A 16,665-nucleotide genomic window follows, 5' to 3' on the forward strand; every position below is an offset into this window, starting at 1 on the left:
CCACAGTCAGGTTTCAGAACAGGTGGGGTAGATGACAGAATGACATTGGTGAGAAAATGTGGGGGCCACTGAAAAGGTTGGTGGGCAATGTGTTACGTGAGTGTTTTCCATACAAAGTCATTGTTCATTGTGTCTCAAATTCAGTTGTAGTGGTACGTTTTAAAATTTGTGGTTAAACGCTTGCTCATTTGGAAGTGGCTTTAGCTAAAAGCCTTTTCGAAATGAATACATGTAAATTAAAGCATTATGTAAGCCTTTAGTCAAGTTAACAGTGTCTATTTGTCTATTTCTGTGCATGTATCTCTGTTTTACAACAGTATAAGGGCAAAAGTCAGTGAGGTTAATGAAAGCTAGGTCAGGTTTCTGTGGTCTGGGATGACGGTGACAAATCAAACCAGAAAAAAATCTCTTGACATCATTCATTTTTTATCAGGCGTGATGATCTGACGTCTGTCTGCCTTGCTTTTAGACATTTGAAAGATTTTTAGTTTTTTATATTTTTAAAATAAAGCATTTTGTCTAAACACTACTGTCAGTTTGAAACGCTTGAAAACAAATAGGTTATATTCAATACAGCCAATCATAGCAACATATATATGATAAGAGATAAGAGATCTCTTGTTTGTTTGCTCAAGTACACAGTAAGAAAAAAAGGGTCTGTAGGTCACTGGGGCAGCACCCTTTCAAAAAGTACCTAAAAAGTTCCTCATATTGGTGCCAAAGAGTGCTAGTACCTCAAAGGTAAATAATGGTACCAGATCTGTACTCAAGTGGTACACATTCTGACATTGGGATCGGCAACAGCTTTTTTTGTTTACTTTGTATTTCTAAAATAAAGCAACACCAGAAACTTTTTGGACCACATCCTCTTCTTTTATATCAAACACAGTCAAGGTAATATTGAGAAGCAAGGTATAATATTATCGGCAACAGTTTTTTTATTTTTGTTCGCTTGGTTCGTATTTCTAAAATAAAGCAACACCTGAAACTTTTTGGACCACATCCTCTTCTTTTATATCAAACACAGTCAAGGTACTGTAATATTGAGAAACATCATGAAAAGCAATAGACCATTAAAATTATTACTAAATTATTTCATGTAGTGTGTTTTGGTTCTTATTCTGCAGAATTTAATTGTATTCTGTTGGTTCCCATTAACCAGATAACATCCCACCAATATAACCCAACACATACCAGTAGACCCCAACATAAAACTTTATAGTTTCCATTAATTTCCATTACAACCAGTATTCCATTAAAGCTCCACTGTGTAGGATCTACTCCCATCTAGCGGTGAGCGTCTATATGACAACCAACTGAATATTACTTTCTAGCCCCCCCCATTCGGAACGCGTTTTAACTCGTACGGTGGCCCGGCCGTGTCATGCCAAGGTTAACATAGCAAAAGCAATGAGAAAAAAATGAACAATTTGCAATGTCCTTTGCCTGTGATCCATCAAAGCACACAGATTTATGTTTAACATGAAAAAAGTCTGATTGTCATGATATGTCCGCTTAAAATCACATACAAAAAGCAACCATGACGGGTTTAAATGGACGCGAACTAATATTATGTCAAAGTACAATGCTTATGTTTTAAGTAAACGTTACATGTCCGTGTATATGTAAGAGCTTTCTCTCATATTGGTGAAAAAAAATCGCGCAACTTTCACACGCTTGTAAAATGAAACGAAAGACGCGCAGATCAGACACTTTTATCAATGAAAGGCTAAAAATAGGGCTGTCACCGTGTGTTTGTGCTAGAGGTCAGAAAAGATGAAAAACATTTATCTCAGTACCTCAGATTACATAAATGGGGGGAGAGACGGCGTGTGTCGGTTTGAACACATTAAACCACATGCATGTTTACACTAACAAGTGTTATGCATAATCATGCTAAAGTTAGCCAAGGAACTATAAAACTTCAAGTTTACAACATAGACTGTATAGATGTAAACGAATATGCTGAATTACCTGTGGAGAAGATATAAAGTGCAACTTCAGTGTCCCTTGAGCCCCATCTTGGAAAACTAACTCCAATAGTGACTTTAGTCTTGATGTTTTTCCTGTCACGTTGTCGTTTAAAATCCCCGTTTCGCTTCCTTGGCGATTTGTTTTAATGTCCTCGAGAATATGTCTTCAACAGGCTTTCAAATCAAAGCTTTAGATCGCAGGTTCATCACGGTGTGCGGTTGTTGTAAAATCCGAAGGATTCAGCTACGCAGGTCACAGGCTGCATACGTCATCAAGCCTGGTTTATTTAAATCAACTGAGCATTACATTTGCAAGTCATACGCATATTACATCAATTTACAATTAACTAAGAATAATTGTCAGCTTTATAATTGTTAATATTCTGAAATAAGACTGTCTTGATGACGTATACCGCCTACACATGCAACCTCCGGAGGCTTCATCTATCGGCCAGCGTGAGTGTAGAGTGAAAGCGCGAAAGGCGGAGCTTGAATTTCAGGAATGTCCCTCGTCGGCGAATGTATTTCAAAGATGGAGGCACAACATGGATTCAGCTAGAGAGCGCTTCGACGGTATGCATTTTAAATAGCAGATTCTACACTTACGAGAATACTTTGATTAGTGGGGTGAAAGTAATTACACATGAATGAGCACATACTTTTGAAAGAAAACATGGGTTTTTGTTAAGAATTAACTCAATAAAGTACACAGTAGAGCTTTAAAGTTTCTATTGCAAGGAATTATTGTACAGTACAGCATATTGAAGGTGTAGAGCCTACTGCTTTGTGTCTTCAGCTTTTGTTGGATGTTTTATGAGTCATTGACATCAGCCACAACACACATTTAAATGCATGTACTCTTCCCCTGTGTCTACAGTGCTGTTCTATTATTGGACACTTGTTCTTGCAATGCAACGAAATTCATGTCGATGCACCCACATTGCGGTGGGCTTCGGGGGTAGAGGACCACAGGCCGGGAGATGAATAGTGACGGCTTTTTCCGCTCATCGGATAGCTCGCCTCACTTTAACACACATATACTTTCTCCATTTTTGTGTTGAGGGTTGAGGGCTATGTGTGTGCGCACGTCAGAACAGAGGAAATGAAAGTGTGAAATATTTAGGTTGTGAAAGGAGTAGTTTTTAGTCAGTGTCTATCCGCTCGCTTCACACTTACAATGAAGCCGACGATCTGCCTTCCTTTCTGCGTGACGCTTATCCTGATTTGTCTCAATGCAGGTGAGTCTAACTTTGTGTGAACTATTGATGTTGCCAGGTGTAAGTGTAAGAGGATAATACATTATTATTATTATTATTATTATTATTATTATATTATTATTACTTTAATATTATTATTATTGTTAAGGCACACAGACCATAATGAGACCAGGAGTCAATATAAAAAAATTACGGAAAGAAAAATATAAAATGAAAAAAAAAATGTTTGCAGTAAATAAGTCAACATGATTTATGCATAAATAATACTGTGACTTTTTAAAACATTTTTTAGTTTAAAAAAAATACATAACATGACTTTTCTTTTTGCCATGCAGTAACAAGCCAACATTCTTCAAGCTGCTGTTTAAAGACAAATAACAACAAAATACACATGAGAAGAGTGAAGGATTATAGGATCCAGAAAGCAGGAATTTGCCCGATCGATGCCATTGTGTAAGTTAACAGATACTAACAGACGTGATTGTAAAACTAGTGCTCAGATCCTGGAGCTCTGGATCTTACATTGATTTAAAAATGAAGGCATTTAAGTCATACAGAATGAAATGCTTCCCCTTCTAATCTGATGATTGCTTCATTTCTACCTTTCTGTTTCATTTTGTTTTTACTCTAGCTTGATGACAGTAAAGGGGAAAGAAAAATGTTTTGATCCAAAGTCAGACTGGGCCAAAAATGTCATGAAGACGGTGGATGAAAGGAAAACGCGGACAACACAAAACCCAAAAGCCTCGCCGGACCAACGTCAGAAGAAAAATGGTAGAAAAGGCCGTAAACAGAGGAAGAACAAAAAGACATAAATAAAATAATATTTTTTTAAGTATAGTTTGGTCTGTGTAGCTGGTTTATAAATTGACCTAAAATTATAATATCCTATATAAAATATTTAAAAAATAGTGTTTTATGCTAAAAATTGTAGATGTTTTTGCTCCGTTTTCTCCCTCTACTATCTGAAAGTAATATATTTTATGTTTTTTACATGTTTTCGGAATTAAGAGGTTGTTTTCCAGACAGGGCTTATCTTAGTCCCAGACTAAAATGCATGTTTAAACTGCCTTAATTTAAAACCATCTTGCCATATCTTAACATATTTCAAGGACATTGTTTTGTCTCAAGATGCACACCACAGATGTTTTTCATAAGCTATAAATGTCCTATAACTAAGGCCTAGTTGATTAATCTAAAATCTGTTAGGGAAATATGCCCCTTAATGTTTTATGTAATGTTTTTTGTTTGTTTTACGTATTGTATGTCATATATAATTATATTATAAGTTAATACATTTTATTTTGTGCAGAACTGTGCAGACACTTTGGTATTAAAAAAAAAGGTTTACAAAGTCACGCTGTGTCAGGTCTGTTTTTTGTACACTTGCAATACTTTTTAATTTAGGAGGACTCATTTAAAGCAGAAAATGGATTATCTCTGAATCTCAATCGGCATTTCCGGCCTGCCACCTAAATAAGCAGAACATAGTGCAGGGTTTGGACTGTTAGGTTTATTATCAATCATATCCAAAAATGCTTTCATTTTGACCACTAGGAGGGGATATATGATAAAAAATTCACAAAGAAAACTCCTTTACCTAGTGTCATGCTATTTTATATCTCTTAACAGAGGTCTATTTGGTACCACACTTATAGGCCAAGATATTGATGAACATCTTTTGTTGATTTTGTATGGCTAATAGATTTTTATAAAAAAAAAAACTTTCACAACGGGGTGTAAATACATCTTCAGGATTGGGGAGTCAAAAGTCATAATTTAAGACGATTTAAAACTGATACTGGGTCTTCATAATCATGCACCCAGCCAAACCAGATCCTAGTCCGACTAGTTTATAATGCATGACATTGCACAACAGCACTATCATATCCTAATTGACCGCAGTCAAGTAATACAGAAGTATTAAATGTGTTATAACAACTGTTTAGAATGCTATGCAATGTCAACAATGTTATATAATGATTTAATGTTTGAATCAATTATGCAATAAAGTGACAAAATTAATCCTTTATGTAACACATCCTTTCTCAAGTGGTTTCTGAGAAGACGTTATATTGAACAGGAAGTTAAAGCAACTCATGGTTTTTGTTTTGGTTTGTGGTGAGTTTCTTTATGACTCAGGGCTATTGGCCTTTTGCTTTCCTGTCTGTCTCCATCTCATGATACATCTTCTTTAACCATGTGAAAGAAAGTTGTATGGGTTTGGTATGGATGCATTGTGTGGAGCATTCACTGGTGTTTGGAGCGTGTGTGTGTGTGTGCGTACATTTTTTGTGTGTGCGTGTGTGTGAAGAAGGAAGGCTGGGTGAAATTAGACACCTGCTGCTTCACTGTGTACTCGTCAGTGTGTGTATAATGCACTAGAAAACACACCTGCTCCCCGTCAGAGGGACAATATGGCCGCCACACTCAGAAATAAAGAAAGTAGATGGGTGATGGTGAGTTTAGCATTGCAAGATTCTTTTACAATACCAGAAGGTAGGATTATACAGTACAAAACTTTTATAATAAGATCACTTTTACATAGCCGTTGGGTTAAATTACCCAGAAATTTTTATATATTTGAAAGAAAAGATGTATTGATTTTTTCACATCTTTTGTGTTATGCTTTTTAAAGGATTAGTCCATTTTCTTAAAAAAATCCAAATAATTTACTCACCACCATGTCATCCACAATGTTGATGTCTTTCTTTGTTCAGTCGAGAAGAAATTATGTTTTTTGAGGAAAATATTCCAGGATGTTTTTCATTTTAATGGACTTAAATGGACCCCAACACTTAACAGTTTTAATGCAGTTTAAAATTTCAGTTTCAAAGGACTCTAAACGATCTCAAACGAGGCATAAGGGTCTTATCTAGCAAAACAATTGTCTTTTTTGGCAAGAAAAAATAAAAATATGCACTTTTAAACCACAACTTCTCGTCTTCCTCCGATTGTGTGACAAGCCTCATGTAATTGCATAATGCCATGGAAAAGTCACGTGTTACATATGTGAAACACACATTTGCAGACCATTTTAAACCATAAACTGACACAAAGACATTAATAAGTATCATTCCTCATACAACAACGTCCGAACGGTCCTCTTTCTCCACACTTGTAAACACTGGGGCATAGTTCGCATACATTGTCCCTGACCTCTCCTGGCTCGTCACACGAGGAAGACGAGAAGTTGTGGTTGCCAAAAATGACAATCGTTTCGCTAGACCCTTATGCCTCATTTGAGATCCTTTAGAGTCATTTGAAACTGCAATTTTAAACTGCATTAAAACTGTAACGTGTTGTGGTCCATTAAAATGAGAAAAATCCTGGAATGTTTTCCTCAAAAAACACAATTTCTTCTCGACTGAACAAAGAAAGACATCAACATTTTGGATGACATGGTGGTGAGTAAATGATCTGGATTTTTTTTTTTAAGAAAATGGACTAATACTTTTAATACATTATGTGTCATTTTGATTTTGTGTTGAAATAAAACACAAGTTGTGTTAAAAGTAATAGTGATAGAGATGTGTGGATTATAGGGCCACTTATTCAGTGTGTTGTTCCTAAACTAACACTGATGTGTTGTTTTTGACACATCCATTCAAAGAGTGTATTTGACCCAACAATGGGTTAAAACAACCCAGCATAGGTTAAATTACATCCCAACGGCCTGGGTTGTCCCTTTTTTACCCAACGTTGGATTAAAAATTAACCAGCATTTTTAGAGCATATCCATCCATCCATCCAGAGTTTGCAGTTATAAAACCCCGTTTAACCACCACCATAAGGACATAGGTTGCCCTATTTGATATCTTAGACCCCAGAGAGATCATTTTCATTGAAGGTTATGAATACCAATCATTTATAGTAGATCAATACAGAGACCTTTCACACAGGCCAAAAGATGCAGTATAATCCAGTGCACATGAGTGATCTTCATCATTTTCTCCCAGCTTACTCAGGTAGAAGTTATAGATATATGCATGCATTTGTATCCCAGAACCGCCAAACCTCTGCTCGCAAAAAAACTAGCTCAAAACCCCTAAAGTTTCAATTTCTTTGCCTAAACGGCTTCATTAAATGATGTTTCTATACTTTAAGAGTCTCTCTGCCGCCATTGATTATGTCCTGGTATCCTTATCCTCTTTCTAAAACTCTTTTCCTAAGGCCAGCATTAAGAGGCTGCGCTGAAGAGATAGAGACTAGAGTTTGCTTAAAGGATTTTCTGTGTTTTAAATAAAGAGGTTAACTGAGGTCAGAGGCATAAGGCCCAGCTGTGTGCCTCTGATTAGAAAACAGTCTATATGATGAGGATTTGGGGTTTGACCCGACTTCTATCCAGGGACCTGCTCTGTTTAGGAACCGAGGGCGTTAATAAAGTCAACATACGGCCAAAAAATAACATTGGCCTCCCTGGAGAGGGACTGGAGAGAGAGAATGCCAAATAATGTATGGTGAAGAGTTAAAGGGATAGTTCATTCAAAACCCCAATTTTCTGTTATCATTTATTTAACATAAGATTTTAATTCGACTGTAATACACCAAATAAGATGGATGCCTAGGATATTCATTTCCACTCAGTGAAAGCAGATGGTGACTAGGCTGTCAAAATGTAAACAGGACAATAAAGCACTATAATAAATCATATAAGTAGTCCATATGAGTGCCGTGCTATATTTCAAGCCATATGATAGATTTGTGTGCAGACCAGAGAGTTATTCAAGTTTATACACTTTCATTGTATAAAATAAAGGGCAGATTAGACATTCTGCTTTTGCGTTTCATGTGAAAAATGAAATTCATATGGGTTTCAAAAGAATAAATACACAAAAAGCTGTGTTATTATGACTCAACTCTGTGCAAAAAAGGGACAAGCCCATGCAGCTGTTGGGTTAAATTAACTTAGAAAATGTTTTGTTTGACCCAACAGCCCATCATTTTGGGTTGAAACAACCCAGCATGTATGTTAAATTACAACACAACGGGTTTGGTTTATACGTTTTTTGACCCAAAGCTGTGTTGAAAATAACCGGCGGTAAGTAATAAACATCAGTATTACTACTTTATTAAGTTGTAAAGATTATATAAGTCAACATATAATCGTATGTTACTTTAACTTAAAAAATTAAGGTAAACTATTTCAATGTGTTCCTATAAGTTATTTCACTTAACACTAGGGCTGGGTATCGATTCAGATGTTCCAGATCGATTCGATTTCGATTCACAAGCTATCAAATCAATTCCGATTCTCGATTAAATTTTCGATTCCGGTTCTCAGGTAGGTTTTTATACTCGATTCTCGATTCAACTCAATGAATATAGATTTAATACACATACTATATTAATAAAAAAGAACAGTGAACAGCAGTTTAAAGTGGGTAATTAATAAAAAAAAATTAAAAGCCACAACACGTCATGCGTCATTCCTCCGTTCAATGTTTGCGGAAATAAATATGAAAAAAATCGATTCTGCTCTTTGAGAATCGATTTTTAATCGACCACGTTTAAAAAAACGATTAATCGAAAAATTTATTTTTTTGCCCAGCCCTACTTAACACAGGTCAAAACTTTAAATAGTAGGTTGAATTGACTTGCAAAACCAAGTTGTTTTAACTTCATGCTGCATTTGTACAGTGCATGTTTTTCAGTAACATTTGTGTTTTCTGGGAATCAAAACCACAACCTTTGCCATGTCAGCGCAATGTTCAACCAATTGAGTTACAGAGGAACAGTTAACACAAAACAGCAGCTGATGCAATATATCTAACTCTATTGCTGCAGCAATAAAAAATTGGTGTTCACAACCCAGGCAGTACACAATTTTTAAAAATATCCCTCATTCTCCTGAGCATTTGAATCGCTGTAGTCCAGAAGCCTGTAGTTGCATAACACCAAAGGAAAACCCTGCATGCTGACCTACTTACAAAGATGGTTCGACTACAGCCAGTTTAATGTCTTACCTCTCTGCAGCTGAACGCATGTCTTATCTCTAAATATTGATTCAATTAGAGAGCAGCTGTTTGATAATGAGATCTCAAATAATTGTAAAGACTAATCCATGCAGCAGCATTACGGATTGATTTGTGTTTGATCTATTTCTGTCTAGAAATGGAGAGAAGCAGGTTTGCGGTCTGTGCTCCTGACGGATGCAGAAACACGGCAAACCAGAGAGATGACAACGTCAGTGTTGAAAAAAAAACACTCTCTCTAGATTATTATATAACCACACCAGAGGAGCGTGAGTCTTTTCTCTCGTCTGTGATCTCAAGGAGGCATCCAGTGCCCTCTGAAGTGTGGTAGAAGAAGATGTAGCCGGAGACATTGCAAAATAAACAACTTTGACACTTTTCTGTTCTTCCAGGATTGAGCTTGTGTCTGAGAAAGTTGAACAGAAAAAAAAGAATATAAATATATTCGGAAATTACTTAAAGGACCATAATAAAGTGTTGAATTGTTTTCTTTTTGAAAAATAGCCTTAATATCATTTGTGTTGGTTGCTAAGATAAGCATGACTATTTCTTTTGCTTACACACTAAAATGTCTGGGTTATTTTTAACCCATAATGGGTAAATATTGAACAGAACACATGCTGGGTTAAAAATGACCCAATGTTTGGTTGTTGTTATGCAGCCATGGATTATAATAACCCAGCAGTTGGGTTAAAACAACTCATCTATGGGTCAATTTTTAACCCAGCGGTGTGTTCTGTCCAATATTTATCCATGGCTTAAAAAATAACCTAGCCGTTTTTACTTTTCTTAGTGTATACTTTAGGGGTAATACTTGTCTAAGCAATTAGATTCACACTTTTTAGCAGGCCAAAGGTAAAAAATGAGTGAATTATTGTCATAAAAATACATTCATAGTGATGGGCAAAGATTAATCGCGATTTATCCCATACAAAATAAAAGTGATTTTTTACATGATAAGATATACACTCATCTAAATGATTATTAGGAGCACCTGTTCAATTTCCCATTAATGCAATTATCTAATCATCCAATCACATGACAGTTGTTTCAATGCATTAAGGGGTGTGGTCCTGGTCAAGACAATCTCCTGAACTCCAAACTGAATGACAGAATGGGAAAGAAAGGTGATTTAACCCTCGTGTGGTGTTCATATTTCTGTTACTTAAGCACTATTCGGACGGGATTAGTTTTCCAAACGACGTTTGAGTTTCAGCGTGTCCCCCAGGACGTCTGTGATTTTATGTACCGATTCGGACGGGATTAAAATGATGCAGGCTATTCCAGAGATGGGAGTGTCTGTTTCATGCATTTGGGCGTTGCAGTAGCACGTGCTCTGGATACGCGTGTTTGTAATGTTTAATATTTTGCTTTAAATGTAAAATCATGACAGAACATGTAATTTATTAATTTAATTTTAACAAATCAAAATAAAATACACAAATTCTACTAAAGTTACATTAGCCTACGTGTTTTATATAACTGTCTGCTTATAACAAACACAAAATAATGAAGAAATAATGATTAATACAATTTAATATCTTTATTAATTAACATTACCATTCCGGAGTTGAACAACTTTGAACGGAGTTTCTTATAATGTTAATGATATATCAGTGTTTAGTCTTAACAGTGTATGATATTCAGCTCGTCTTGATTTAATTACTTTATTTTGCCGAATGCGAAAAAACATTCATATCTGAATGAATGGGACTCAGGAAATACAATATACGCGCATTAGTAAGACCTTACGGCAGATCAAGTTGGCCAAAACACGAAATGAACCGCGTTTTCAAAAGATATTGCGGGCAAACACAGACATTTGCATCCGGACGGGATTAAATTTCTCAGAGGACCTCTGAGTTCGGCGAAAAACAGTAGGTAAATTGCTCTGGAATTTTTACGGAGGTCGTCAGAGAAAAACACAGACATGGCCGATTCGGACGGGATTAAAAACACAGAGGACCTCTGAGAAGCACGATTTTCTCAGAGGTCCCCCTGTAAAACTAATCCCGTCCGAATAGGGCTATAGACAATGTTTGTGGGTCTAGTGGACCCACTGCATTATTTGTATCTTAAAACAATGCAGTCATACAAATTTATGTATAATTGTTTACAGATGTTTACTTTAGCCTTAATGCAGTAAAATAAACAGAATATATGGTTAATATTTGTCATTTACCACTAGTAGAGGACTATTTATAGATTCAAGTGCTATTCGTTTTTGTGATAATATGAAATAAGAGAAGAAAATTCTATTCTCGCCCAGATATTGGGGAAAAACATGTTTATCTTAAATAAGAATTTATCACTTTTTCATCTCAAATACGTTTTTCATCACTTTGATGTTTAATTCTTTGAACTACGTTTGAAATTGTACACATTTGTGTCAGTTTACACAGCACAATCCCCATCTGGAAAGATGCCGTATCAGAACATATCATCCACATTGAACACATAACCTGTTCATGTCAGCCTACACAACACATAAGAAGCAAATTTTTACCATGTAGCTTTGTTACATATGCATTTCTTGTTTTTTAGAGACATATACTGTGTGTTCCTCTCCATCTTATGTCCACACACACTGCAGTACAATGTGTTGCTATTGGCTACAACCTAAAATTATAAAAATGCTTGGATATGATTTTTACTTTCTCTATTTCTACTTCTCTATTTACTTTCTCTCTCTCACGCACTCATACACTCACACACACACGTGCGCGCGCACACCATAGGTTTTGTGGTAAACCCATGGTTTTACAAATGGTAATCAATACACCAATTTACCATGATTACTACACTTTTACTATTATACAACCATGGTTATTTTTTGTAAGGGAGATAATGGTAAAATGTAGAATGGTTTCTGTTAGACAAAAGGTAGAGGGTTTGGGACAGTGGGGGCAGACAAGTGTTCATGCTTGATATATAACATGTTGTATCCTTGCGCCGTTACAGCATGTGCAGAAGGACAAAACTCTGACATGCATCCATCACATAATGTAAAGACATATATAAAAACACACTCATGCACTCACATCAGTCCCAGATAGAAGAAAAACAGAGTGAAGTTACATAGCACATTCAATTTTTACACTCTTATTAACCCCGGGTCCAGTGGACCCGAACACCACATATGTAATATAAATGTGTAGGGGGGGTGTACAGTGTACAGTCATTATCAAGTTGTTTATTTCTATGTTCTTTATAGAAAATGAGCCAAGGCCAATGAATCTGAGGTTGAAACAATAATTAATTGCATAATTTTTCTTTTAGTAAACATTAAAAACGGGTCCCACAGACCCGAACACCACACAAGGGTTAAGCAATTTTGAGCGTGGCATGGTTGTTGGTGCCAGACAGGCCGGTCTGAGTATTTCACAATCTGCTCATTTACTGGGATTTTCACTCACAACCATTTCTAGGGTTTACAATGAATGGTGTGAAAAGGGCAAAACATCCAGTATGCGGCAGTCCTGTGGGCGAAAATGCCTTGTTGATGCTAGAGGTCAGAGGAGAATGGGCCGACTGATTCAAGCTGATAGAAGAGCAACTTTGACTGAAATAACCACTTGTTACAACTGAGGTATGCAGCAAAGCATTTGTGAAGCAACAACACGCACTACCTTGAGGCGGATGGGCTACAACAGAAGAACACCCCACTGGGTACCACTCATTTCCACTACAAATAGGAAAAATAGGCTACAATTTGCACAAGCTCACCAAAATTGTACAGTTGAAGACTGGAAAAATGTTGCCTGGTCTGATGAGTCTCGATTTCTGTTGAGCCATTCAGATGGTAAAGTCAGAATTTGGCGTAAACAGAATGAGAACATGGATCCATCATGCCTTGTTACTACTGTGCAGGCTGGTGGTGGTGGTGTAATGGTGTGGGGGATGTTTTCTTGGCACACTTTAGGCCCCTTAGTGCCAATTGGGAATCGTTTAAATGCCTCAGCCTACCTGAGCATTGTTTCTGACCATGTCCGTCCCTTTATGACCACCATGTACCCTTCCTTTGATGGCTACTTCCAGCAGGATAATGCACCATGTCACAAAGCGCGAATCATTTCAGATTGGTTTCTTGAACATGACAATGAGTTCACTGTACTAAAATGGCCCCAACAGTCACCAGATCTCAACCCAATAGAGCATCTTTGGGATGTGGTGGAACGGGAGCTTCGTGCCCTGGATGTGCATCCCACAAATCTCCATCAACTGCAAGATGCTATCCTATCAATATGGGCCAACATTTCTAAAGAATTGTCAGCACCTTGTTGAATCAATGGCACGTAGAATTAAGGCAATTCTAAGGGGGTCAAACACAGTATTAGTATGGTGTTCCTAATAATCCTTTAGTTGAGTGTAAGTGTGTGCTGTGTGTTATTTTTTTACACACGCATTCATGTATTTATTTAAGAAACATTTACATGTGTATATATACCTCCCCATAACCAACTTTTGGCCATACAGGAGATATGTACAAACTCACATTTTTTTTTAGAAATCTAAGTCAGGTGGTGCTTTTATTAGAGACACTAAAGTTTATATTAAATGTCATCTAAAGCTAACTTATAAACTAACTTATAAAAAAAAATGCATTTATTCTTTGAACTTGGTCTATAGACTGAACTTGCAGACTGTTTATTTGTTGTGTGGTGCCTACACAACAGAGCCATCTGGGACAGGTTAAGCGTGGGCCGTGCTACTTTGCAGAGATCCGATTCTGCCGGGCCCCACATACTGACCCTTGGGCTCCGTCTAGTAAAAGAGAGCATTGGCCTGTCTGCCACGGAGCGGAGGCCAGGTCCGCGATCCCTCCCTCCCCTCCAAACAGCAGGCATTGTGCACTTGCCTCTTCCCACACTCCTGTTCACCTCTGGTGGGTGGAGCCTAGGCCCCCGTCAATCAGCCAGCATGCGGTCGTCATACACCGCAAGCCGACACAAAAGAGCTTTTTTCTTTTGGTTTGGTTTTGTGCAGTTCTACAAAAGTGTCTGGTGCAGAAAACAGACGGGGGTTCTCGTTTGTATGTGTAGGTTACTTAAAGTTGCCACGGTTTAATTTATGCGGTAAAGTTGCACTGAACATGCACTAAGCTACTTTAAATAAAAGGACTACTAGGTTGAAAACATCTAAAGCTTGTTTCGAGTGTATTGCAACAGAAAACAGAATTAATCTTAAAGGCCAAAAACAAAGAATTTAGTGCAAGCAGGAAAACTTGCTTGACTTACGATCAGTGGTTCTGTTTATTTGTTTGCACTGGCTTTACCTGAGGCGTTGTTGATGTTATATAGCTTTATAAATGAGTTTCTGCTCACTGACACACAGGGACTAAATGAGCAAAATACAGGAAGCCTAAGGATAAGGGATTGTAATCACTTTTGTTGTTTCTTATGTTATTTTGGGGAGTCTTTGGCAGGACCATTCTTTAAAGTTAAGCACTTCTCCCTCACAAAATGGCAGAACTTATTTTTAACTTTTAAGTTTTACATTTACTTCAGAAGTATGCACTGAAATTTAATAATGTTGTTTACCAAAGCTCAAACCAAAAAATACAAATAATAATAATAAACATAGACTCTCATACAGAGTGCGTATGCTTTGGTTTATATATATATATATATATATATATATATATATATATATATATATATATATATATATATATATATATATATATATATATATGTATGTATGTATATATATATATATATATATATATATATATATATATATGTATATATATATATATATATATGTATGTATATATATATATATGATTATCATAAAAAATAATAATAAAACGGGTTTGTACGAATGAATACAAATTAGCCACCTCCTAAGACGTGTGAAATGAGATTCGTTGTATTTTATTTTTACTTTAAACATGCAATTTCATCATTTTCATTTCAATTTTCTGCTTCTAATTATATCATTTTCAATCATCTCAATAATAACTGACACTTATTAAAAACGTCACTGAATCCAATTTATAGTCCAAGAAGCAGCATGGGTTACCAGCAGGAGGTTCGAAGCTTTTTGGAGGAGCTTACTCGACACAATTGAGCCGCTGCGACCCATTCATTGGTATTTCTCTCTATATTAAACGCTCTTCCCATATGCGGCACCGGGAGGGTTCTAGAGATCCAGAGGGGCCGCTGCTCAAAGTTCAAGAGCTCAAACCCCCACCATGGTTACACATCCGTGATAGACAAATATAAAAGCATGTGGCTCTCAGCAGCAGTCGACACGATCATTGATGCTCTGTCTGGCCTCTGAGGCTTGCCAGCTACCCTCATTAGTCTCAGGCTATCTGCACTAACCAACGGGAGGTCTTAGGTTGAAGGTTGATATGTATTTGTCAGCCCTGTTACACCTGTCAAGTCCAGCCTGGTTCATTATTAAGACTAGGCATGGAGCTCATGGATTTAACCTTGCTTCTGGATTCACTGAGTGATGGATATAGAGTCTCTATCTTCTGTATTGAATAATGAAATGGGGTTATGTTAGGGATGTGGTGCAGTTTGAGACATTGTGGTAGACCACAACTTCCCCAAATATGAAGTTTCAGCTGACAGGGCCACTGATGCATGCAGGTGAATGGGGTTAAAGGGGGTAATTTTAAAAATTCAGCAGGCACTGTGTTATTTACTAGTAGAGAGGACTGAATTTTAAGGGAATGGTCTTTAATACTTCTATCCACTATGGAGCACAAGCAAACAATGTGTTTACGTAAAAAAAAAATTGACATTTCAGATGGTTTCTCACTAAAGACTAATGAGTATAAGAAGAATGAGTATAAGAAGAAATCTATATGTACCACTTACAGATATGTCCCTCTTAGGTACCAATGTGTTACTTAGATGTACCAATATGTACCTTTTAGGTGCAAAACTGTGTACTTTTTTAAAATTTTCATTTTTGAGGCATTAAAGAGCACCAATTGTCCGATTCACGATTTTTCATTTTCATTGGTGTGTAAGTGTGTATTAGTACATGTTAACGATATGCAAAAGGGACATACCCCAAAGTAAACAATGACGCGAGTTATCGTCTCCAATGTAAATCTATTTTCTTGGACTACAACAAACACATGGATTGTTAACTCCTGTTAGCATTGCATTGTGCACGAATCTTTCAAACATGGTAAGGAGCTACCCAGTCTCACAAAATTACATACCTATCGGCACGTAATCTTTTGATTCTTTTTCATGATACGGTCACGAATTTCCGCGTTTTTTTGTGATCGTATCACGAATTTCTGTTTCCATGTCATTGTCACGTATTGGTTACTCAAATGCTTTTTCCTATTTTCAAACCCTGTTTGCTTCGGTTTAGGGTTAGATTTGGTGTTTGCGTTAGGATGTCACTTTAAGTATTGGTTTATAAAAAAAATCAGATTTTTTTATATTTTCCAAATTTTATACCATTGTCGCCTGGCATTAAGGTTATAGTTAGGTTTGGGTAAGGACGTCATTTTATGTAAATCTAACC

The 16,665-nt window shown here is 36.7% G+C and overlaps 1 protein-coding gene across 1 annotated transcript; it reads left to right on the forward strand.

The window, feature by feature from the left end:
• The first annotated feature begins 2,931 nt into the window (after window positions 1–2,931).
• On the forward strand, window positions 2,932–5,113 carry ccl32b.3 (chemokine (C-C motif) ligand 32b, duplicate 3). The gene is made up of 3 exons (XM_065259031.2): window positions 2,932–3,211; window positions 3,526–3,643; window positions 3,822–5,113. Exons 1-3 carry the CDS (start codon window positions 3,151–3,153, stop codon window positions 4,003–4,005), a joined length of 363 nt encoding a protein of 120 aa, XP_065115103.1. The 5' UTR covers window positions 2,932–3,150; the 3' UTR covers window positions 4,006–5,113.
• The last annotated feature ends 11,552 nt before the right edge of the window (window positions 5,114–16,665 follow it).

This window comes from Paramisgurnus dabryanus, chromosome 22 (assembly GCF_030506205.2).
Source record: "Paramisgurnus dabryanus chromosome 22, PD_genome_1.1, whole genome shotgun sequence".
NCBI lineage: Eukaryota > Metazoa > Chordata > Actinopteri > Cypriniformes > Cobitidae > Paramisgurnus > Paramisgurnus dabryanus.

Excerpts from the sequence above, each read along its gene's own strand:
- ccl32b.3 (XM_065259031.2), top strand. The coding sequence starts at position 3,151 with ATGAAGCCGACGATCTGCCTTCCTTTCTGCGTGACGCTTATCCTGATT. Across the intron at positions 3,212-3,525 it reads CCTGATTTGTCTCAATGCAG|TAACAAGCCAACATTCTTCA; the intron begins GTGAGTCTAACT and ends TTTGCCATGCAG. Across the intron at positions 3,644-3,821 it reads TGCCCGATCGATGCCATTGT|CTTGATGACAGTAAAGGGGA; the intron begins GTAAGTTAACAG and ends TTTTTACTCTAG.